The following is a 27376-nucleotide window of genomic DNA, read 5'->3' on the forward strand; positions in this document are numbered from 1 at the left end:
ATTTTCTTAGGTTGAAATATCTGTGGTCTTTGAATTTCACAATGAAAACTTGTTATATATTGAAGAACTTTTATTCTATAAAATGCAATGTTTAATATGCAGATGACTCGATAATTGCAAATCACATGAGTTTGATGACATTATTCATACATACAATTTTCTGCTCTGTTAATGTAAGGACATTATTACTGGGAACACTTGATATAACAATCGAGATAATAGAGTGTTTAACTTACTGGAGAGGGGCACTGAAGCCGAGAGAAAATCATTATGGGCATAATGGGAGTTACAGGCAGCATTCTGTCTCTGTATTAATTGAAATAAAAAGGAACTTATATAAAAAGTAATAAAAGGGTGCATCACGAAAGCCTCCATTAAAGTGTTCAGTCAAAATGCCTGATATTCATAAGCATAATCTATGCTCAGGGTTTCACCAATTTAACTAGAGCCAAAGATAATCATATAGGATAGGTTCTTATTGGTTCCATTTAATTAAGTTTGATTATCATCACTTTTAACTACCTGAAGTTAAAAAAAATATACTTTGATGAATGTGCAAGAAAACCTATCTGAAATTCATTGAGAAAAACTGGCATGCTTCATTCTCCTTTTATGAGCCCCAGCAGACAAATTAGATAAATTAAGAATGTAAACTGTGTTATTCTCCATTTAAGGATGACATATTTCTTGTCTTGAAGTTGAATGGGAGTAGCTCGGTTTTAATAAATCTTAAGGGTGTACCCCAGAAATGACCAATTAACTGTTGAAAGTAATGGTGTGTTGGGTTTTTTCGCAGTCTGTGTGCTATTTTAGTATTTTTTAACTGTATGGCTCTTCATATGAAGGATATATATTCTTGTTCTTAAAAGTAAAAATAGTGAAATATTAATCTGAGCAAAAGTGCAAACACTTGACTTAAGATATAAGATTGTTCATGCCACATATCAGTGATCTCTTTATTCTCTTTGAAGTTCATTCTTGGTATTAGGACATACCTTTGACAAACATTCATCTTTACAATATATTTATTTTGATAATAGTTGAAGTGTGTATTTTTTTTTTTTCGTAATGGAAGTGCCTATGAGTTTGTTTACTGCCTCAAGGTAGTCTTGTTCAGAATGGCCATTGTTACCTATCAATTTGATTGCATCATCTGAACATTTAAAAATCATTTTCCAAGAAGAATCTTGAAGGAACTATGGTCCACTTTTTTTCAGAGCATTTGTTTTCTAAACGGTACTGCCGTACAGAACAAAAACTTCCTCCCATTAATTGGTAATCAGAATTATACATTATGTGTTAAGCTTAAAATAATGTTGTTGCATAAAGAAAAGTAAATTTTATATAATTGTTTTCATTCCAATATTTTATTTTTCAGACCTACACACCTCGCAGCATGCCTGCGGCAAGTCCAAACACCACCAGCAGTCAGTCTAGTTCACAGAGCGGAAGCATGAACGACCTCAGCAAAACAAATCTGTATATACGTGGACTTAATCCTAATACTACTGATAAAGATTTAATTAATTTATGCCAGCCGTAAGTATTTCTTAAAATCGTAAAAGACAATTATCATGAATTTTTTTCCTCTCTTGAAACCAGTTTCTTCGTAGTAGTATAATGAAGAATATGAGATGTCAGCTTTATACACTAATAAAGAAAAACAAGACCTTGATTCTCTCACATAAAAAAATTATGCATGCAGTAAACACATTAAAAGGACATGACAGATTTGTGCTGACTTGGTGAAATGTCAAGAATAAATATGACCATGTCTCTTCATGCTCACTTTTAACTTTTTATATTGTTTTTATACATTCATTAGAGAAGTGAACATTCACTTGGAGATACCACTTACAATGTACACAAATTCTGTAAACACTTGGGGTATACAGTTTCCATGCAATAAACCATGAGGAGATAAGTACTACATGAATATATTATTATACACAATCTACCGGCTAAACAGATGTAGCATTGGGCTTTTGTTGTAGATGACAATAAGAAGAACTTATCACTTTCAATGCTTTCAACAAAACCAAATCCTCAATTGTTGATTCTTGGTGTTAATTGCCATGAGTCAGTAGTCTGTCCCAATCTTCCTGAAATCATTAAGAGAAGACTGTCATATCTTAATGTGACCAATGTTTTCCATTATTACAAAACAATTCATCACTTTAGTCTCAGCTGTTATAGGAAAATCCATTTGAACACATATGCCACGGAAGGTGTCCACTCGGTAACCACACTTAGTGTGCATCTTTTAATATCCATTTAGAATTGAGAAAGTGGAAGTGTATAAGATATTGACTTTAACACTTACTGACATTACAGCAGGAGATAGCGCCATTTTAATTCTTCTTACTTGTCATGTTATTTGGATGACAGTATTCTGTTATAAAGGAAGTTCATCAAGTATTTTCTTTTATATTTATAAAGAGACAATATGTTCTTTCTGTGATTACTTGTCTTTTCATTACCAAGTTGTATAAATCCTAATATAAACATCTTTATTTTTTAATTTAGCAGAAAAATCAACTGAAACTGATATAGCAATACTAGTTAACAAAAGACTATCATTTTCTAAGTTTGTGGTTGATGATTATATTTTGTGGCCTTAAGTGCTCGCTAGTTTTCAGGTTTAACTTATGGGTCAATGGAATCCATGTTTAATGAAATATGTTTAATTTGGATTGGGGGAGGTAACTCTTCAGAATTTTGTTTAAAGTAGGCTTTTTACCCTTTTATAATTTGATTTAAGCCCCTTTAGAATGAATCAATAACCTGTAAAGAATTTTTTTCAAAAAAACTATTGATGGCCAGGGGTGATACAAGAATTTTGTTTAAAGTAGGCTTTTTACCCTTTTATAATTTGATTTAAGCCCCTTTAGAATGAATCAATAACCTGTAAAGAATTTTTTTCAAAAAAACTATTGATGGCCAACATAATGTTTCATTTTGGATTTATTAACCTCATGGGATCAGATCTACTTTGAGATTAGCAGATAGCACAGTAGCCAACATCCTTCATATTTCTCAATAAATGTGTGATTTTATCATCTATATAATTTAAAACTAATGTCTGTATAGGAAGTTGTCATTTTTCATCAGGGATCTAACATCCTGTATTTTCTTGTTAAAGTTCTCTTCATCTCCTATTGGTATGTATTAATGGTTCAGTTAATGAGGCCTAATGATAGGGGAGATTTATTAGTTTCTGTAGGGGATCATTAGGGGGATTGATACTCTTTTCAAAAACGTATAAACTATTGGAAGTTCAAAATGTAACCTAGCCAAAATTGTCCAGATATTGAGGTGTATTAACTTTTAATGGGTTATGGAAAGCCTTATTTCAATACTCTACATTGCTCACTAATATCTTTGAAGTTTGGAGGATTATATATCAGATATCAAAGTTGAAAGTCTCTTGGAGATCTAAACATTATAAAGTAAACAAGAGGTTAGATTTTGTGTGGGATTGCAAGTAGGTTAATAATTGGCATCAAACCTTTTATCTCAAGGTACAATTAGGCCATCAAGGTTCATTGGTGTATGTGGGAGGGTGGTTCATCTGTCTGTTATTTATGCCAGTCTCACTTGTCCTCAACTATTTCAACTTTTCTAGGTTATTCAAGCTGGGGTATTTAGGTTAAAATTCTATGTCAAAAAAATCTTCTTGAACAAGATTTTGAAGTTCTGCCTGCTTTTCTCTGGTATTGTCTCTTAAATATTATAGATATACTTGTGTTGTGTGTGCTTGAAGACAGTAATGTTAACGTTTAGAGTTCTATTGATTTTCTCTGTTGATATGTTGCTGTCTCATTGACATATATCCCACATTTTCTTTTATATACATTGTATGTATGAATTGAAATATGATATATTAAAAACAGTTGGTTTTCACTACTTTAGAAGGTAAACATGAGGCATGCTGTTATTACATGGAAATTGGATTTTAAAGAGTATGAAAGCTTTTATGCCTGAAGATTGTTTTAATGAAGTGCAATATTTGACATTTCATTGACTGATCTTCATTTTACAGTGTGTAACATTGCAGTGTTTTGTTAGTTGACAAAAGATCAAAGACTTTCATTTTGCTGTTTTTTAAAAGCACAGCCATTGATTTTTGTTCAATTAGATGGAAATTTACATATCTGTTTACAATAAGTAATCACACAATTCTTCCACATCCAAGCAACAGATTTGTTGACATAAGAAGGGGGTATTTAATAAAGTTTTACTCTATCGTGTTTATTAAAAAGCTTATAAGGAGCTGGTTTTATTAGAAAATCAAATATTTGTAGTAAAATTTGAATATTTCTGGTTAAGTTCAAGTATTTGACAGGTTTTAGCTATCTTGTTAACAACTTTCTTGTTATGACAGGCTACCAAATTCCTAAATGTAGAACTAACATTATGTTACCTCTTTCAGGAATGGTTTATAATCACTGTTTCTATGTCGTGAGGTAACTGTCTGTATACCTACCAATACCTACCAATCTTTTTCATAAACATTTCAAGTACAAATGTCAAAGTAACTACAGCTGACAGTGACTATTAAGATTATTAGAAATCATGTCTGTCTCCACGATATGACATTAAATCATTTACATTACTGTCCAGTGCTAGAATAATTTCACCAATTCTGTCAGCAATCTTTTTATAACATTTGCGATTTGGTAAAATCAATGTTGATATTGTTAGGAATTGGTTACGAATACAAGTGCATTTGTCTGCACAGATAAATTGCATAAATGACATCAATAGTTTGTCTAGACTTCCAAATAACTATAACTTCTTTCATGGTGAGCAATATAACTTAGTATTTTAAAAGTCAATAATTCTTGCCTTAATATTTAGGAGGCAAAATTGTGTATAAATGTAAGATGACTGAATGTGCTCAGACACGCCATTTGTTTGTTTTTTTTTTTTTATTCTGTATTAGTAGAAATTCTGTCACCTCCTGTATATCAATGACCAGCATTCATATTACACATAACAGATTAAAAACATGTGCAACCAGTTGTAAAACACATTTAGTTTTCAAGATGACATGTGGTTAACTTGACCAAATCAACATTTCTTCTGACTGTCAGCTTGAAATTCAAAACCACACTGAACATCTAAATCATTGATTTTTGGCATTAATCATGAAAATCCTCAAGTGGTTAGGTTCTGGCAAAATATGATTTATCTGAGGACTTGTGGTATTACTTAGAAAGGAGGAAAACGTTATTACACCATGCCAATTGTTTAAACATCAAATAATATAAACTTACACACCAACTGCCAGTGATATTTATTTCATAACAAATAACTTTGCAAAAATTGGTGGTCTTAATGATTAAGCAAGATATAGCTTTCCTTCTATGTTGTGTTTTGATCTTTTGTTAAAAATAGTATTTGCTGCCTCACTTTTAAGATTTTTTCTGCCTTTATTGGTGATTTGTAGCCCGTAAAAAATTAAGGTCTACTGCCCTTTATAACTTTCATAAAAAGCATCAGTATTTGTGTGTAGAAAACATGTTTTAAATACTATCTAAATGAATTATAACATTGAAATTCCTGAGAAACTATTTGATTTTTATCACCTAATATGATATTGCTTACAGAAGAAAGGTGGCTTTGTTAGAAGTCAGTGCATGGTGAAAGAAAAATTACAGTTTTGTTTCCAATTAAAACTAAGACTGACAGCAAATATTGGCTTTTTCTTAAGGCATTATTCATGATCTTGCAAAACAGATTAAAAATATATGATTTAGAATTTAACAAGTTATGCTCAATTTCAAAAATTAACTAAGAAGATAATCTTCCAATTTACATACATGAAATTAAATGAAAACAAGATTACTTCAAATCTTGTGTAATAAAGGTGTAATAGTGTTTGTTTTTGTTTGATAGATATCATAAAGGCTATCATAACTTTAGACATGTAGGAACAATGGCTATTTTGTTTAGGTATTTAAATGAACTTGATGCACCCAAGGGCACCAATGTTTAACTGAATTACAGAATGATTAAAAAATGATGTCCTTCATGGCAGGATAAAAAAGACTTTTTGAAAATTAACTGGGGGAAAAAGACATTTTGTAAATAATGACAGGGGAAAACAGACTTTTTGAAAAATTGTCACAAGCAATATCTGAAATGAAATAGTGAAAGTTTGATAAATCACTAGAAATGTCTTGTTTTGGTAGACTTTTTTGGCAAATTGATGATGACAAATTGTTGCCATTTGATCTTTTATGTTTGGATAATTTTTAAAGATTTTACACAAAGAAATTTTAAAATATTTTCATGAGATAATTACTCTGTTAATAATAATGCCATCATTAATTATTTTGATTAATTACTAATTGAAATGTACTAACATCTATAATAAAAAGTGATACAAAGAAAACTTTTATGAGTTGAAGATGACAGTTGACACCTTCCATTTGTCTTACTAGTATTCCAAGTTTTTATGGTTTTCTGTGAGGGAAAGTCTAGAAGCATAGTTTTTTAATGGTTTTAAAAAGTTTAGGGTTTTTGTTCAGTCTTTTTTTCTTTTCTTGTCTTGCTGTCAAAATATTTTTTTCAAAGTTGGAAAAGATTTTAGTATCTGCAGGAACCTGAAGTCCTGCAAAGATTTATAAAAAAATATATGAGAAGTACATTTTGCATATATATTAAATACTAACTTTTAGTATTTTACTAAAAATCTCTCAATAGATGAATTCTTAATGATAGTCCACCAAAAGTCATTATTCCATTCTTGGAGTCATTATGAAATTAAAACTATAAAATGTTACCATGGCCTGATTTTATGACCAAGAATGGAAATAGAAGTTTGAGATATTCCAGCAGTTGTAGGTTTTAATTCCTTCTAAGATTACCTGCTTCATCAATAGGTCATAAACAAATTGATTTTACATTTCATTTATGTTGTAAATTTTATGATTCTGCACAATTATTGCATGTGTAAAATGCATTTCTTATGGAATAATCTGACTGCAGCCTTTTTCTTTCAGTCATTAATTACTTTATGAAAGGGAATATAATCAACGTAAAAGCATTTTGTGACGAAAATCACGTTAATTACAATAATTATTGATGGCGTGATTAGCGATTTCATTTGGTAATTACAGGATTTGACTTTCTTAACAGATGATGTATAGATTTTTGAGTTAATTCATTTTCTGATGGTCTGAAAACTTGCTATATGCTTATTAATTTTCTTGACTATATGAGACAATCATATTTAATAGAAATTTAGTAGATTACTGATAAATTCCACAAAATTACTGTCCTTTCTTTACGTCTCAAGTCAGGAGCCTGTTGTTCAGTGGTTCTTGTTGGTTCATGTTTTTCATTTTGGGCTTTTCATAAATAACTTTGTGATGAATTAGCCCGTTCTATTTCTAGTTTGAAACAATTCACATTTTACACATCAGCTGGATTGGCCTTTTTTAGCCGACTAAAAAGTTGTTTTTTTTCATTGTTAAAGGCCATATGATGACGAAGAGTTGCTTTAATCAACTTCTAACTCTGGTTGAAAGTTTTCACATTGGCAATACCACATCTCACATATTTTTACATTTCTAGCCATGAATTGCATCATTTATACAGAAAATGATCTAAAATCATTTGAATCGTTTTATCTGTAACTATCAGACCTGGAAAAAACTAGTAAGTGTAAATTGCATTCTCTTGGACTACTTCCTGTTTACGCATAATCCCCTTTTATCAAAATTTAGATACACAAGTATGTGATAAGAAATGATCCATTCATTCTTAATTGCAACAATTTATTAAAGATTTTTTCTCTTTTGCAGATATGGCAAAATCATTTCAACGAAGGCCATATTAGATGAAAATACAAAAAAATGCAAAGGTGAGACAATTAATATATCAATATAATATACAGTATTTATTTTCATTGCAGATATGGCCACATTGTATCCACTAAGGCAATTATAGACCTAAGTACAAGTAAATGCAAAGGTGAGATTTCTTGTCCAAGTCCCAATATTTCTGTGGTAGTGTACATACCTTGTTTTGTGTGTCAAGTTCATTGTTTGATTATTTCAAATGGTTCGCCAAAAATCCCCAAGACTGTTTGTTTTAATCTCAGTCATGAGGAATTCCCAAGACTTAGCTGCTTGTTTTAATCTCAGTCATGAGGATGTTGAATATATAGATTAAAAAGATAGAATGCAGTCCCCTCCTTTATGCATGCAGCAATTGTTTATTATCTTACGTCCTTAATCCATGGTAGATGAACACTCACTACTCTTTCCTTTCTGTTAAGTTCCTACTTTTTATTTTGGTTTTGTAATGATCAATTGTTTATTAATTACAGGATATGGTTTTGTTGATTTTGAATCTCACCAGGCAGCAGAGGTAGCTGTTCAGGCATTACAAGCCCAGGGTATTCAAGCACAAATGGCCAAGGTGAGTGTCAATGATCTGACCAAAGTTCAAAAAAGGCCATATCACAATATGGATTTGAATATAAAGTTAATAAAAGTTTGACCTTTCTAGTGGTCAAGCTCTGACAATCTCATAATTTAACTGTCATTTATAATCAATGTAAACAGTATATATACGAAATAAGCAGTTCTTTTCCATATAACCAGGTCACTTTAGAATAATATCCAAAAATGAAAAACACAATTTATAATATTGATGTGTCTGAAGCACTTTATAGGGAACGCTCAAACCAAAGTATTTGAAAGCTAAGGATGTATGTTAAGTACTTCAATACATTAGCTATATGACCAAAGGGCAACTTAAAATAATAGCCAAAACCCATCTAAGGTCAAATTTGCCTGAGGGAGTTTCTTATTTCTTAAAATTGAACATCGATAGAAAACCAAATACAAAACATTAGCTTTCTTTATTTCCAACAAGATAACAAAAATCTCATTAAATTGTGGCTGTTTTATTGTTGTAGCTGTTTTAGTTATTGTACTTGGTCATGAAATGGATTTCCCTATCATTCAATAAAAATGCTTTGAGCAACAGATCAATTACAATATTCATCAAATTCAATTTGTTCCCTGCTTTGTTTGGGACATCAGGACACGTTGTCGCTGGTACATCACAAATTTCACAGATCAATTCAAACTGCATTTTCTAGTTGTCAATACATTGAAAAAGGTTTTTCCGATTGAACGAGAATTAAATAACAACATGTTGTAATACAATGCTGCCGATTACAGTTTGCAGGAGACTGTTATAGACAAGAAAATATTGAATCATCAAGTCAATTGCTTTTGCTTAGGAAAATCCATTTACTTGGAAGGGGAATTTTGTTTGTGGTTAAGGATCAGTGAATATTTGATTTGTATTAATGTTAAGATGGTTAGGTTCTGACAAAGGCTCATTATATTACTGTAAACTAAAAGCTCTTGTTACAATTGACATTTTTTACTTTTGTTTATCAAATGCATTGAATTTCATTTAAAATAAGTTTCAAAAACCAAAATGCTTCACTACATACTCTTCCTTTCTACAGCACATGTAGGAATAATTTGGACTGTTTAATCATAAAGCACTAGACTAGGAAGTATTCTGATTTTCTGTCACCACTTTTTTTTTATACAAGCATTTTTTGATTCATCTTTATACTGTTTCCAGATTCAGTGTTATTTGAAATAAACATTAGCTAAATAAGTCAGATAACAACCTGCCACGTTTGTTATATGTAAAAAAAAAAAGGCTTTTTAGAGAGGCTCCCCAGACAATACTCAGCCATATTTCTACAATAACATACAATGTCCAAACAATTATATGCTTGGAAACAGATCAATATTTGAATGACAATCTCTAAGTTATTTCCAATCTACTCTGTCTAAATGGATGAAAGGAAAAATATGTTTTCTTAGAATTAAATAAGAGATTGTGTTGTGATCATTATGTTAGTCATTTGTCATGACAATTGATATTCTTTTGCATGAAAAATAAAGAATAATAAGATATTAATTCAATAGAACTCCTATTTAGTTACTAGATTTGGGTAATCTGATATGAGTTCTAAATGGCTTATAACATGCTTGATGATGTAAAAGGATGTCATTTTTTACATTCATGTGTAGGGGCTTCTCTGGGCTGTTATGTTAATTTTTCAATGTTCATAGATATATCAAATATAAGTCATTTCTGATAACACACACCAGAAAAAAACAGTATTTAGTATGTGCTAATCACTGTGGTGGTCTATGAAATGTAACAAGCTAATTTCCTGTAAAAAGAGTAAGAGAGTTTTGTGTTTTAAATTGTTTAATAAGATATAACCTTACTGAAGAAATCAGATAACTACATTCAGTGAATTATACAGTGCACTTTAAACAGTGCATCTATATTCTTACCAAGTGTTTCTTTTCAATCAACAAATTTTCTGAATAAAAATGAGGAGACCCCCAATTCCCCAATTTCCCTCTTAATCAAAATGAAAACTATATGTGTGTTGGTATAATGGAAAATCTTTTTACTTATTATGTAGAATGGTTCAGTGATGATATTGTTTAGAAATTTAAATGATTTTTTCGCATGCTTTTCAAATTGTTCTATGTAGGACAAAACAAGTAGGTTATATTTCATATGTGCCCCTTAGGTCATTGATTAAATTGTAATTTCATTTGGTATTTTACTTTCTCTTTATTTTGTTTGACATATTAGATCTTCTTTACAAAACAAACATTAAGTATCATATTTCTTCATATTTCTATCCTACTGTTACAAGCAAAGAAGTGTTCTTTTCACGTAAAGAAATTATTCATTTAATCCCTTTTTTAAGAAACTCTTTCAGCATAACCACATGTTAAAGGATTTGTTGAAGTGAAAAAAAGTTTACAATTTTATGAATTTGTTAGGTTTTATGAAGAGAATTTATACAAATGTTTTACACTAAAGTGCAGCTGTTTAAGGTTGAATTGTTACAGATACAACAATATATAATAAAAACAGTCCATGGAAAGATCTGAGGGTCTATAAATTGATAGGAGGGTTTAATGTAAAAAACATCAAATTCAGACAAGTAGTTAGTTCAAAATAGGTTAGCTAAATCACTTAGGTGGCAGGTCTTAAACTTCCGTTACATAAACTCTATTTTGCATATTTGCTATGAAATTAATATAAAGTCAGTTCTATAAATGTAAAAATTTATCACAACACAGTTCAAAAGAGAATTTAACAACTCTAGTTTGGCAGATACTGAAAACATGTTTTATTTCTTGTGGGTATTTTGAGGTCACATGATACATGTGTACTTAAATCCAGCTGACATTGATTTAGTCCTTAAAATTTCAAATTAAGGTGGTCCAACAGTTGAATTTTTAAAATTGCAACATTCTTTTTCATAAAAACACAATTCTTATCAAATCATTTCAAATGTTTTGTGCTTTTCCACTTAAAGTAGAAAATTTATCAACATATGGCAGTTTTCAGCAAATTGAATTTTTAAATGATTATATTGTACCAGACGTGTCATTTGAGATGAGGCGGTATTCTTCATCTATCTATACACATGAATACCCACATACCTTTAAGGGTAATGAAAGCATCTTGTTTAAATTAATGATACAGTATGGGTGTAAAGCATGAACAATTTGATGAGATAAAGTGTCAGTGGAATTTTTTTTATATATTTTTTTTTATGTGTGTTAAGTAATGCATGTTTTATGGTTATCATTTTTTTTTCAAGGATATTATCTGTTTTAGAGTAGCTCATGTTTTATGTGAATCATATGTTTATTGACAGAATCCAGTTTTTAGTTAATTTATTCGTGTGTCAAAAAATGGCATTTGAGAAATAGGAGAAGGCAACAGAAATAAATTTTGCAATACCTAGATATGAAAAAATAGATGCTAATTAACCAAAAGCTTTTTTTTTGGAGAATATCAGTTTAGCCCCTAGCCGACAGGAAGCTGGTTTCCTGTTCAGATAAGCGACTGGTTAGTGTATTAATCACTGACCTTGAGATTAAGATTGCCCCTAGAATGTTGGTTAAAAATGTTTACTGAAAAAAATAAGAAACACCACTAACACAAACACATAACAATGAAAATATGGATAAAATTTGAAAAAGAAATCCATATTCATGCTCAAATTTACTGGTCCACCAGGTTTCCTGCAGGTATTCATGCTGCAATTTGGGGTTTATTTACCTGTTATGTCAGTTTAATTTCAACAGTTGTGAAATCTGAGTTGACTTTAGGTTTATGGTTGTTGACCCAATGTAAATGGAATTTTGCCAGAAAAAAATCAATTATACTTGTCATAAAAAGTAAAATAGTTGAATTATTATCTTCCATTTAAATTATATATGATATTTTAATCATTATTTATATTTCATGCTGGTGCATTTGATTACTATGGGTCTTGTTTTATTTCAGTACTTTTGCAATGAAAAATCTTATGGGATCAGTCATCAGCGTTGGGCATTATATATTAATCTAAAGCTTAATTTTCTTCATTGATACCCATTGTGATAGTAAGATATTTGCATTTTAAATTGGAACATGCCTATGGTATTTTTGTGGGTAAAGTTTTTTTATCAAGATAAATATTAGAATAGGCTTTGTAAAAGTGAAGTTTGTGTTTTGAGAGGTTGCTTGAACCATGTTTTCATAATGAGATGATATTCAAGTTAAATTTAATAATTGTTTACTTTTGAGCTGTGAGGGTTTTCCGATCATATTCATTAAAAGTACATGTAAAGTAATGAATGTTTGGTCTTTAAATAAGTATATCTTTTTTTGCACCAAAATCACCGACTGGTTTGATATTATTTAATTGTATTTTGAAAGTAAATATCAAGTGCTGGTAGTTTATTGATAAAAATCACATCTTATACAATAACATGACAATTACACCCCTAGTAATTCAAACTGTCGCACAAATTTATTGACACCTTAAAAGGGTATATGGCATCAGGGAAAATTGATTTATAATTGTATGGCTTGCATGTTTAAGCTCATTCTTGTTCAGTATGATCGGAATAAAATGTGACAAGAAATAAATTGTATTTGTCATTGGAAATGAGAGGTAAAATTGTTTGTATGGAGTCCAGTGTGTTTGGTTATGTAAATTGTAAATGGCTGATCCTTGATTTATCATCTTAATATGCCTTCTTTACCATTTTTTCAGACATAATGGCACATAATTAAAGGTCAATTTTCAGAATATTGATTAGATGACAAAATACAATGGCACTTTATTGGTAAATTAGACAAGCCAAAATTTTGATGTGTGCAGGTTTCAATTTGCAAGAAAATCCATAACCCCAAGTAGAGGTTAATAGAATTTTTAAATTGGGATCATTTGTTATATGTAATGTTAAATTGAATAAAAAATCTAATAAATGTCTTATATCGAAATAGAAATAGCATTCAACAATCATTCAATCAAAATAGATATGGTGTCAAACATACTTAAAAAAAATATCCAAATTCAAATCATATAGTTGAATATGACAATGCAAAACCTATTCTAATGCAATTATTTTGTAACAATGGTTCTGATTGGATGACAGTAAGCGTAAAATTCTCTATCTCCTTGTCTGTAACTAAGGAATCCAACATTTAGAATTGCTGAATATATTGACATGTAATTTCTACAATAATAAGCCAAAAAACTCACATGTTGCACCTAAAAATCTTTTTATCAAAGTTTATTACATTCTGAAGCGGCACAGAAGCCAGAAAACGCCGGTGTTTATGTTTGACGCCGGAAGCATGCCTATGACGTCACCTAGTGTAGGGACCAAAGGAGATAACATCTTTTCACAGAATTTTCTTTAATGAAGATTTTACACTGAAATCATGATTGAAATTTAATAATGAAATTGTTTTGCATTAGAATAGAGATAACTTAAATATACTTCAAGTAGATACATTTTCTGATTGTGGTTCCTTCGGAACCTGCACTGTTCTTTCATCCTTGGGTTGATATAATGATCTTTTATCCTTGGGAAGCTGCAGCATTCTTTCATCCTTGGGTATCTGCAATGTTCTTTTATCCTTATTTAGATGCAATGTTCTTTTGTTCTTGGGTAGCTGTAATGTTCTTTCATCCTTGGGTTGCTTAATGGTCTGTTATCCTTTGGTAGCTGCAATGTTCTTTTATCCTTGGGTAGCTGTTATGTTCTTTCATCCTTGGGTAGCTGCAATGTTCTGTCATTCTTGGGTAGCTGTAATGTTCTTTTGACCTTGGGTTGCTGTAATGTTCTTTTATCCTTGGATAGCTGTAATGGTCTTTCATCCTTGGGTTGCTGTAATGTTCTTTAATTGAAATGTTCACTTTGCTCTGTTTTATCAGAAAGATAAACATTGATTTAAAAAAGCAACCAATCTTTACAGTACATTTATTATTTTTCAGCAACAAGAACAAGATCCTACCAACTTATACATTGCCAATTTGCCAATACAATATACAGAAACACATTTAGAAAATATGTTTAAGGAATATGGTACTGTTATATCTACAAGAATTTTAAGAAACCCTGATGGTGTCAGTAAAGGAGTAGGTTTTGCAAGAATGGAATCGAAAGAAAAATGTGAACAAATTATAACTGTTTTTAATGGAAAACTTGTACCAGGTATGTGCCTTTTTTACAATATACATACTTATTATCTTTTTTATTAACCTTATCACCTGCTTTGAAGGAATATTAATAAAGTTTTTTAAAGTAATTAATCTGTAGTATTCTATAATTATCATATTAGATGTTATCGTCTGTGGTGACCCCCAAACTTTCTTTCTTGCATGATTTTATCTTTTAATTACAAAGTTCAAATATCGTAAATTTAAATTTTTTCCATAGAATATCAGGTTGGTGTCATATATCACCACCTGACTTGAGAGATTGAATATAGTGATATAGTGGGCAATAATACCAAAGTTGATATTGTCCTATATATCACCCTTTTATGTTAATGATTGGCGTTAAAGACCTATAACTTGAGAGCTTTGATCGCAGATATGGCCATTTAAGGGCACTAAGGGAAAGGTTTCATTTCTAATTAGATGTTAACAGCTTTATCAGGACTTTTATACATTTACAGTCTGTGTTCTAATTATTTTAATGCAGAAATTTACATTTAGAGAAGAAATTCTCTAACTTGTATTTGTTTGTATTAATTTTGATTTTTAATATGAACTACTTTTAAATACAAAAAGGTGCTGAAATTTGTGTAAATCTGCTCTATACATTTACAGCCATTTTTTGTATTCACTCTATTACAATACTGCGTTTCAGTAAAAGTTTTCCTTGCATAGGTAAAAGGGCTAATTTTAGATTAAAAATATTATACCTGCATAAATCTTTTTTGAAAACCACCATTAATAGCAGTGTTATGAGAAATTCGGTGAAGCTTTAACTTAGTTTGCATAACAAAGGTGTAGTAACGAGCCCACGTTGACAAACAATTCATCCCGAAACGTGGTATGTCAAACTAAATACCTTGGCATTTAAAAATTTGTATACATTACTTAAAGCTTATACGGTTCACAGCTGCCTACACTGTGTGACATAAAAAAAAATCTTATTTAACAGTGCAAAGGAAAATCTGTAACAAAAATTGTCATTTTTCTTGTTTTTAAGCCATTTTTTTTAAATAGAAAATACACATATGTGACAATGCTAACAAAAACTGCACACACATATCAATTATTTTGTTTTTTGAAAATGCAACACCCAAAATTCCTTGAAATAAGTACACATAATAACTTTCAATAGGAAAAATTCAGGAGTAGATATAAACCCATTTAAATGTAAATTTTGAAGAGAGAAGTATTTGTGATCAAGATTATGTTAGCATGATATATCAAGTTGTAACTTGATGTGAAGTATTATTCTTACATCATTTGTCAAATAAAAAATGTGTTACCATAGCAACTAGTCATATATTTTAGATCTCAAGAATAATAGCTGAATAAGACTACAATGAAGTGAACAATCTGTTGGGAGTTCATTTTTAACAGAGAGCAAATCTGATAAGTTGTCAACACTTTTATTAAAAAATACTCTGACAAAAAAAAATATTGACTATCAGTCTGCAAATCTGATACTAAAACTGTTGCACTAAAATTTTGCACATACTGAGATGATCTTAATTAAGATTTCATATTTCATTAAAAACTTTAAAAAACACAGAAACCAAACCTAATCTACATTTGTACCAAAAATGATAAACACACATCATCAAAATTGAATCTTTCTTCTTTAATTTGGCAATATTTATCTTTTATCTCTTTCTTTTTTAGGCAGTACAGAACCTATGATAGTCAAACTTGCTGATGGTGGAAATAAGAAAAAGACACCACAAGCTCTCACAATTCCTACAAAAATTTGGGCTGATGCAACTAGAGATGTAAGTTACTTATTCTGTCAAGGGGAGATTACTCTAGATAAAAAGGATTTCATTGAGATAATTTTAGAGTAGAATATCCTAATTAAAATGAGGTAGAATGATCTGAATAGACAAAATAATATGAGAGGAAGATATTTTTAAAACATAACTAAGAATAATTGATTGTTCAAAGATTTGTAGAACATTTGAAAATTTGTCATTCCTTATCAATTTGATGAGAGAACTGATGCTCTGCTCAGAAACTAGTTACTCATTCCAGCTCTCTTTGCTTCGATGAAGTATTAATTACTTATTATATTTTGTAGTTACTAATTCCATCATCTGCATATGCTGACCAAGCAAGTATTATAGCTCAACAAAATGGGTAAGTTTTTACTTTATAGTCGAAATATAGTACAGTATTTACATATTTATACCCCCGCTTTGAAAAAAAGGGGGGTATACTGTTTTACCTCTGTCTGTCCGTCCGTCAGTCCGTCAGTTCGTCAGTCCGTCCATCCCATCAATATTTTTCGTCACATTTTTCTCAGGAACTACACTACCAGGATTTCTGAAATTTGGTTTCAGGCTTGATATAAGTCAGCTATACTGTGTGGTGCGTTTTCAGATTCATCACTTGGCAACTTCCTGTTTACCGAACACTTGTATGATATTACACATGATAGCCAAGTTGAAAATTTTCGTCACAATTTTCTCAGGAACAACAATACAAGGCTTTCTGAAATTTGGTTTCAAGGTTTATATAAGTCAGCTATACCGTGTGATGTGTTTTCAGAGTCATCACTCAATAACTTCCTGTTTACCGAACACTTGCATATTTTTACACTATTAATATTATCCACTTGCGGCGGGGGTATCATCAGTGAGCAGTAGCTCGCAGTTTCACTAGTTACTTCTGTAGTTGTCACACTGATGGACTTTCATTCCTATATTGTTCCATCCACCCAATAGACAGTGCTTCTGTTAGGATTAAAACGATGCATTTTGATAGGAAATTTTCAATAAAAATCAATTTGATACATGTATTGTAAAACTACCTGTAGGAAAATTTTATGTGAAGTGTGTTTGACTATTGTTTTATGAATTTGGCTTCCTTACGTTTAGTCAGAAGAATACCTGATGAAGGTAATTCCAGAAACTTGTCATGTGCACCAAAACAGTAATCATATGATTATTTCACTGTGTGGTATATTGATGTACATCCAAAAGTACTTGCACTTATTATTATTAATTTTCTGTATCTTGTTTATTATTTTTGACTCAACCACCCTTATTCTCTTCAGCTTGATTATGTTTTTTACATATATGTATTCTCAACTTCAAATATTTTTATTTATGTTTTATAGTCTAAATGATGTTTTTTTTTTTTTATATGCTATCAATTTATTTATGTTTATAATAAGCTTATATTAATTTTTTTCAGACTTGCTGCCCAGCAGTTGCTTAGCCAAGGCCTTCTCCCTAGATACTCCATGGCAACCACACCCCAAACCACATACCAAGTTCATCAGTCAGCAGGTGCAGCAGGCTGGGTCCATCCTAGTGGCTACATAGTTCAACCACCAATGGCCCATGTAAGCCCATTTTCTTATTATAGTGGCCAGGCACAAGGTTTGATTGATCCGTCAAATTGAAAATAAATTGTGAACTTTTATATGAACTTACTTCATGAACAAATGATTGTTAATATGCTTAGTGGAATATGAGTGGATGATTTGTGGATATTGTGTATAAAGTGTGACACATTAATGTGAAATACAATTTCAAATTCTTTATGAAAAGTACTTTTATCATCAATCAATTTCATTTTCTGCATAGAAACTTTTTAGAAGTGAAAGAATTTCTTGCACAATATGAGATGTACTAAAAAGTATATATTATAAAACCAGTTTGATCAATTGCTATTTGAATGTTTAAGGAAGATTAAAATAGTAAATGTTATGTATGTTGATACAATAGTAAATGGTAATAATTATTGAGAGACTTAAATATAAACAAATTATGAAGAATTTTGTGGCAGTATTTCACAATAATCTTTAGCACTTTCATTTTAATTTGAATGTAGTATTTTGGGTAGAATTTATCATCATGTACATTTTAGCAGATTTTAGATAACACATTCTTGAGTCATTTTTATTTCGATTTTATTTGATTTTATTTTTGTGTAGGATAGTTATTTTGGTCAATGACCATCTTAAGAAAACCATGAATGAGTGTACATATTTTTTTTATTGTTACTGACGCAATGAATTTGTAACTGAAATTATACTGGCTCATAAAAAATCATACAGTGTTGGTAAAATTTTGGCGGAATAATGCATTTGAACCATAAACATGTTGGAGACAGAATTTTGAAAATATAGGAAAGGAATTATGGAATGAATAAAGAATTTAAGGTAGATCAGAGAGAGAAAACACCCAAAGGTGATCTTTTTTTCATATGCCAAAGAAATTAAAGTTATTATTTGTTCAGAATATACATTGTTATAATATCATGGTAATTCAGATCTCCTTATTGATATTGTAAACCTAAGATCCTTATTTCTTTATTTAGAAAAGTTTGTCATCTTTTGCAGTTTATTTTTATTTACTCTCCTTTTTGTTGTGAGACCAACTTTAAACACTTATTTATTGAGTAATATTTATGATTACATAGCTATATTTATAGAAGTTTGTCCAATTATCATATGCCTACAGACCACCTTGGAATGGAACTGTCCCCTTTAAACTTTTTTTTAACTGACTAATTTTCTATAAGTCTAGATTTTATTTTAATTTCTGTTTGTTATCATAGTTTATTTAATTCATCCTCTATTCAGACTGAAAAAGGCTAAACAAGTGAACATTGTCAATGAATTATAGCTTTTTGCATCTAATTTTATTTGCAAATTTAGTTTAAAGACCTAATGCTAGCATCTTGGCTAATCTTTGGTAATTCTACTAACGAAAATTGGATAATTTATGCTAGCATTGAGTAAGGTCTGATTCTGTTTCAGATTGTTCCGTCATCAACGATGTACACTGGTACCCCATGTATCCAGTCCACGCTTCCCTCTTTATCTGCTCAAATGGGACAGCTACACATTTCCCAAGGCTCGGTAGGCCAATGATCATCTTGGGCAATGCATTAACATTTAGTTATTGAATCAATCACCTCAAACTTAGAATTTGTGTTGTCCGCTTTTTAAGCTGCAAGTAGAATATTAACAATGTCTAAATGAATTTTTTTTTGAATTTTTTTCAATAAGATTTTTATCAATTGTAATGAATTAAAGGATCAATTCACCATTTTTTTGGCTTTTTTCTTATAATGATGTTAGAATTTTGAAGAAAACAGGTTCTTTCATTTTGCCCTCATTCAAAATTATGAAAAAGAATTCCACTTGCAGTTTCTCTACATTTGCTTTTGAATATCTTTTTTTTATTAGTGAATTTCATTGTGTAACTGTAGAGATCTGTGTTGATAGCTTGGAATGAAACATTCAAAATATTAAAATCAAAATCTGGAATGCCAAAAACACTTTATTTTGTGTCCTGCTTGTCCTATGTGAGTGGAACCAAATATTATAAGAAGCATGATGTTTTGTTTAAAGCCTTTTAGGATTGCAGCATGAATGAATAGACAAATTTCTATACACACATCCAGTTAGTTTCAGTTACAATATAAATTTGACAAAAATTGAATTTTTTGTTTGTAAACTAATTTTGCTTTTCAGATTTCAAACATCTGTATCATGAAGATCTATGCAAATGTAAATAGTTGTAAATATAATGTGTGTTATTTTTGTCATATGCAAAAAATTAGGAAATTTATAAGATGATGTAGATGGGGAAACTTTTATGTTTTGTTAAATTCCATTCTTTTACAAGTTAATGATAACTGTCATGGTTTATCTTAATGGGATCATATTGTGGAGGGAGAAATTTAGATTTTTCTGTTTTCATCGAGAATTGTCTGGTCTTAAAATTGATTTTGAGTGTAAAAAAAAAATGCAGTTAGGAACCAAAACAAAATGATTTAAATCAATATTCCCTGATAATTATGATTCAGATGACAAAATTCTTAAGAGAACACTCCGTAGTTTTTTTGAGTAGAATAAATATTTTATAGATACATATTTCTAATAGATATTAATTTATAAATTTGTTAAGTAATTTTTACGTTTGTTGCAAAAGTATATAAAGTTTAAAAGTGGTACTTAATATATTAAATTAGCATCTGTAAATTTTGTTTATATTTTTTTCATCAAAGTGAAAAAATACTCAGGTTTTTTTTTTAAAACTATATAATCTAACATGTTACAAGCATGTATAAACTATTAAATTTGTTTACATGTTGGCTTAGATTTCTATAATCTTGTTAATACTAAGTGGCTGTTGAAATGCATAGTAGAAATTAATAGGCTATACCAAATTTAATTTGTAATTTATACCAAAACTCTATAAAACCTTGCCCTCATAAGTGATATAACAAGTTAGAAAATTATTTGTGCCGATAATGGTAGGCCAGTTTTTTTATAAAAATATTTTATATCATAAAAAATCCTCACCAAAAGTGCTACCTCCAATGACGAGATCCATTTTGTGATCGCCCGATATTATTCCTTATATTCACAATGTGTTAATATATAGCAACATATATCCACTTTTTACCAGTAAACTCTAATTCCGTAGTTATATAAAACGGTAGCAATAATCAAATCCAAGCATTTAAAAAAGTGGTGCTAAGTAAAACTTTCATCTTGTGTAAACTACTCAGCCATAATGATACTCCTACTAATATACATCATATTTACTGGAATTAGCTGAAGAAAATCAGGGTAAACTTGAAATATTTTCTGATTAACAGTTTCTTTAGTTCTGTAGTTGACGTTGAATATCCCTTTGAAATTATCATTAAAACTGTTAAAATAATAAAAGTTGCATAGGAATAAATCCTATAATAGTTTTCATAAATAGTAAATGTAGAGAGATTCATATTATGCTGGTGATGTGGTATTACACAAATGATATTGGTGAATCTACTTACAGTATATATAATTTATATATATACATAAAATGTATAGCAAAAAATACTTATTTATTCGGTGCAAATTATTTTAATATAAAAAATTATTTAAAGCAAGTATATACGGTTAGCAGAGAAAAGATTTGTCTCTTTAAATCAATAGAAAATCCATTTTTATATGAACATATGATGTTTGATCAAATTTTAAGTTATTTTTTGACATCATGATGTTTTTTGAATATGTTTTTGTTTTTCTGAACACTTTTAACTTTGACATCCAGTGACCTTTCAGTATAGTGGAATTGTCCTATATGTATAATATATTTTATTTCAGTTTTTGTTTGTTTTTGTTGCAGTTTTTCATGGTCTTTCTTCCTTTTACCTAACTGATATTTTTTTCAGGTTTTTGATTCTTATTTATTTACATTCTACAAATGTGTAAATAGGTATTTTTTTGTCAAAATAGCAAACTCTGTAAATCCAAAGTTGTTCCTATTTATAATGTGTTCTTTTAAGATCTCTATGCAGTCCTTTAGATATAACTTTAATGTTACAGTTTCTTTTAGAAATCCTGTTTATTTGGATGAAATTGAAGATATCTGTTCAACTTTGAACATTTTTTTTTTCTCTCAAGAAATGGCAAAATATTTACAACATTATTTTATGGACTGCATAAAATCTTAAAGAACTATCTCATGTTTCATTGGTGATGGTTTATGTAAATAGTTTTTATTGAGAAGGAAATGGTGTTTTGTTACAAATATGACTGATTTAGTAAAAGACCAGACATTACATATATAGAGTAAAAATTATTTCAAATATTGCCATACAGACAAATTAAACTGCAGGAAAAAGAAAACAAATCATTTTTATTTTGTCCTATTTTTTGTAGAGCCATTCAAATTCTATGTTACTAGTAGTACCCACAAATGTATACGCCCACTCCTGCATGTAAAAGAAAATTAGAAAGATAATTTGAAGAATCAGTATGTGCGAGTACAATTCCAAAACACCATTGCCTTTACTATCCTTCTGTAGTAGTAGATCAAATTTCATTAAATCATTAATTATCATATTTTTTATTTTTTATTTTGAATGCTTTATTATTTACTTGACCAAGGAATTTTTTCACTTATTTTTACAAATGAAGATTGTTTATTTTTACATCGTACTGCAATGAGATTGGCGTATTTGCAGTTTTATATGTAAGCAAACAACCCTGTTTAATTTGAATCAAACTTTTGTAAAAAAATGTGTGGTTTTGATTATTTGCTGCAATTGCTGTATATTATTTGGTCTGAATGCTGTATAACATGAGTGTTTTGAGGATTATAGCTACTTGATAGGGGTTTCAAGATAAGTCAAAATAGAATATAATGACAAGGAAACACTACTAGAAGGAGTAGTTATCAAAACATTAACGAGATATTTACAAAAATAAGTTATCATCAGATTCAGATTAAACAGGAGTTGTCTGCTCTTGTTGACATTTTGTTAACAAATGACATTGTTGTCATATTGAATTCATGGAAAATAAAGTCATTTGTCAGAAATTTGTTTTTATACTACCTGCCTTCATTATTGAATGTAAGAAACAGAAAAAAACAGAAAAGTAAGATGTTTAAGACCTTGCAAAAGAAACTTTCCTTATGACAAGAGCTACAATATGGTTAAAAGGAAATGTGGCCATCATGTTGGTTATATGTCAATGAGACAGCAACTCATTGTCACAAATAACCAAAAAACATAAGAAAACATGCTTTTGGCTATATATATACATAACTACTCTAAATATCAGCACAACATTGTTAAATCTACAAATTTTTGTTTCACAAAATTTTGTTCTTTCCTTGCCGTTGCTTGCAAACTCATGCTATAGGGATATAGACATATTTGGTTGTAAAAGAAACTGAAAGAAAAAGAAAGGATACAGGGTATTTATCCATGACTGAAGATCATTTTATATAAAGAATAATAAGGAAATCCATTTTCATGGTATTTAAGATATCAAAAAGTTGTTGATTGCTTGGTTTTGATTTGAAACGTGATCAATGTAATGTGAAGATAGGACCTGAAACTTGAAGAATGGTAGAAGACTTGGTGTTTGAAGAGAGAAAAAAAGATGTGTTCACCATAAAGATACTTTTCTAGAAGCTAAATATTAGAGAATATGGATACTGACGTATATGAAGTCTAGATGTCAGGTGAAAACATCTTCCAACAGAATAGTGCCTGGTAAATAATGATTGGTGTTGGTTTTATTCCATATATATATTCATATATCAGTTGAACTATGTACTCTATGCTTTGTAAAATATATATATATATCCGTTGCAGTAATTATATACTGATGTTTTTTTTATTTATGTTTGTAAGCATGGATTGAGCTTTTATTTGCACTGCTTTCGTAGATTCTCAGTTAATTATATATCAATATAAACCAGAAATTATATATCAAATTTGAAATCATCTCATAGATTATATATCAAGGTCATTTCCTTATTTTTTTTTTGACCAAGAAAAAAAAAAATGAAATCAATTTTATCGAAATTTTTTTTTTTTTATAAAATCCAAAACTTGCATACAAACAATAGCAAATGAAAGCTAACTCCTCTGTAAATATATTTAGATGTAATTTACCAATGCTATGATGTTGATTTCAAACCAAGTGTGTATCATCACTACCACTAATGCTTACCCGGCACTTGTAAACAAAAGATATTGTACACTCTTTGTATTTTTGTATACTTTACACATTTTATATATACATATTGTACCTCTGTCAGATTTGTCTTAAACTGCATAACATTTTTAGAAAGGAATGAAAAAGAAAGATAAATTATTTTATTTATACACATCTCTTTGTATATGCAGTTTGACACAATGAATGAAAATTTGTGGAGTTCGCAGTGGAACCTGCAATTGTAATCAAATTAAATTACAATTAGTTTATTGTTGAATGAAACATATTTTCTGCTATTATAGATGATAACATTTTCCTATTTAACATTGTATTATACTCAGTATCACAAACATTGAAGAAGATGCTGCTAACTATTGCAGAATTACATTTTTTTTGTACTTAACATGCTTTTTTAAGAAGTAATGCTATATTTAAACATATATCATTAAAGGGAAAATTCACGATTTTTTACTTATGGTTTAAATATGTTCATTATGACATAATATATATATTCACAAAGTTTTATCGCTATATGTGCAGTAATAAAGGAGAAATTCAATAATTAATGAAAAAATATCAACTACTTCCTGTAGGTCGTGACGTTTTCTCCTGATTTTTGCATGCCGGGATTTAAAATACAATCATTAAAAGTCTTGGTTTTTAATCATATTTTAACGTAATCGTAAGCGCGCCGATGACTTATGCTTTATCTAATAACCATCCGATAATAAGAAGATAAAACGCACAGACGTTCAATTGTACTCATTCGTGAGATAAATTATCTATGTTAAACGTATATATTCGAATTATTTTTGTAGACAACACAAAAAGTTATAAATTTATTTTTAATAAATGCATTTTCGGACTGATAAGGTGAACAAATTAAAGTACAATAATCTGTAAAGACAATATGTTGGTGTACTATTATTGACCTTTTACTATCTCTGCTATGACTAGGGTTATACGATGTGTGTATTCACGGTTCTGTGGCAATACTCGTAGATGGCTTGTTGAAAGGTAAATTGTTATTTGCACTTCGGTATTTAACCACGCCTCTAGGGCACACCTTGCCAGGTGTGACTGTCTATTCGGATCAGTGGGAGCATTTAATACACACATTAAAAATACATATTCAAGTTGGTGACAAATAAAAATTGGTCGCCGTGGAATTATTTAATTATATTTGGTGCTATTATTTATTTGAATTCAAATAAGTTAAATTTACTAAGAAATACACAATTTTCGGTTAAAGACGGGAAACTTAATGCATATGTCAGAATGAAATGATATACAAGTCTTGTCCTTGATTTATGTCTCATAAAAAAGGGGGACTTTGAAATTAGAAATAGCTTTACTAAATCATTTTTATTTGTCTTTATTAGGCGAAAAAATGTACGAGAACACTTACATTTAGACTTTTGAAAGCCATGTATTAATTAATATATGAAACTATCTGAAGATAACTTTACCGAAGCGGAATATAATATGTACGAATAAAGAAAAAATACTTTTGTATTGGAATGGAATCGAAAAATTACGAATAGATATTCTTTTCAAGTGTGAAAAACGTCAACCAAATTTATTCATAATCGGGAACGTCCTTATTAAAATCTGAGACTACTATAATAATCGTCGTCTCCCAACGTATATATAAAAATTATACTTAAATGACTATTTGACCAACGATGTTTAAAATTAAAAGACAACGAATTTAATGCTATCTTTCCCTATTTTTGAATGTTATTATAAGTCTGTTCAACTTGCAAGAATACCCCTAAAGCGGACAAATATCCGACAAGCAGTTTATTCTTTAAATTGCTGTCATTGAATATCAAGAAAGAAAATAAATCCCGAAATTGATACTCAATAGTTTTCCTAGAAAATATTCACATCCCTTGGGGATTATTAGTGTACGTCCAGTTGCATATATTTTACATGAATGTTGGAACAATTGTGATGAAGACGAATTTCGTCCTTTATTCGAGAACAATCTAATTGATATATAAATCTGTGAGTTTACTATGTTCTTAACTTCGATGAACCAAAGCAAGTTATAAATTGACCTGTATTTAAATAAAATTGTTTCTTTTTTTTCTTCTTCTTCTTTTGGTATACAATAGTCTATCGAATTCGTTGATTACATACTGTTGGCATACGTGGACTAGTCTATTTACAAAACTTTTACCACAATTTACACAAAATGTATGTTTCTTTCTTATGTTCAATGTATACATGTATACATATTTTAAATTGCGCTACTGACTATAGTTCCGTAACTTTCTACCCAGGCGTATGTATACACGAATCGTCGACAAGTGCGCACATTTTTTTTAAATCAATAATTCTGGTATGTTCCAATCTGTCCTAAACTATTGACAACGAGTATATATTACATTTTCCCAAATTAACCCTTGGAAAAATATGTAAATAGATTTGTATTTCTTCAATTATTTTTTTTGTATTATTTTTTTTTTATAAATAATATTCTTTACACCAGAAATGTTATTTATAAACAAGCGTATGAGTTCAGTAATGACTAGTATATTATATCACTTTCGGACACGCAAGACAAAAATGTATATTATACATGCACCTGATAGTTCAAAATGGAAAGTTATAAGTAACGGTCGTGTACACTGATCAATACCTACAGAAGTGAAACGATGCATAAACTTGCAAGCCCGCCGGACAGGAAATCGATTGAATACCTGGACGTGTCACCTTACACCCCTTCCAATACCTTTGGGAGTAATACCTTTAGCCATGCTGGTGATCAGATGAGGGAAGATCCGAATTTATTTAAATAAAGTTTATTACTTGAAAGAATTATTAATTAGATTTTCGAAAACAATTTCCACGGAACACTTATTTATGATTTGAACTTTGACTTTTTAACTAATTACAATATTATCAGTTTAAAAATAACAGACTATATGGTTATTTAAAAATATAAGACCATTTTCCGTATCAAGTTAGTCAGTCAGATAAAACAACCGTACGATTGACAAGATATCGACACGCAATTACGACTACATCGTTTACTGTAGTTTTGTTCCTTTGCGGTTTATAGACATATCGGGATTTTTCATCGGAGAAGGTGACAAGATGGCGGAGAGCAAAGAACTGATACACAAAATTTAAAATTGATGGTGATCTCTTATTTAGCGGAATAAAACTTTAATATCTATAAATTTGATCATATTTATACAGAATGGACATAATATCAATTTTTGATTTTTTTGCGAAGTTTCCCTTTAACAGAGAATTCATTAAAAAAGATCTAGTTTATGATGTATGCATCTTCTTTGAAAAGTACCATATCCTTAGCA

The 27376-nt window shown here is 29.8% G+C and overlaps 1 protein-coding gene across 13 annotated transcripts in view; it reads left to right on the forward strand.

Moving 5' to 3' along the window:
* LOC143064796 (RNA-binding motif, single-stranded-interacting protein 3-like) overlaps nt 1–27376 on the forward strand; it is a 144922-nt gene that overhangs the window by 110802 nt on the left and 6744 nt on the right. For 12 of the 13 annotated variants that reach the window (XM_076237899.1, XM_076237902.1, XM_076237901.1 and 9 more), the window contains 7 exons: nt 1379–1539; nt 7925–7983; nt 8342–8433; nt 14363–14582; nt 16250–16356; nt 16662–16720; nt 17780–17930. In XM_076237899.1, coding sequence (XP_076094014.1) covers nt 1379–1539; nt 7925–7983; nt 8342–8433; nt 14363–14582; nt 16250–16356; nt 16662–16720; nt 17780–17930 — 849 coding nt within the window. Of the gene's footprint in view, nt 1–1378; nt 1540–7814; nt 7874–7924; nt 7984–8341; nt 8434–14362; nt 14583–16249; nt 16357–16661; nt 16721–17779; nt 17931–27376 lie in introns of all 13 variants that reach the window. The other variant, XM_076237900.1, reaches the window with a different exon arrangement.

The sequence above is a fragment of the Mytilus galloprovincialis genome, chromosome 2, assembly GCF_965363235.1.
Source record: "Mytilus galloprovincialis chromosome 2, xbMytGall1.hap1.1, whole genome shotgun sequence".
In the NCBI taxonomy this organism is placed as follows: domain Eukaryota; kingdom Metazoa; phylum Mollusca; class Bivalvia; order Mytilida; family Mytilidae; genus Mytilus; species Mytilus galloprovincialis.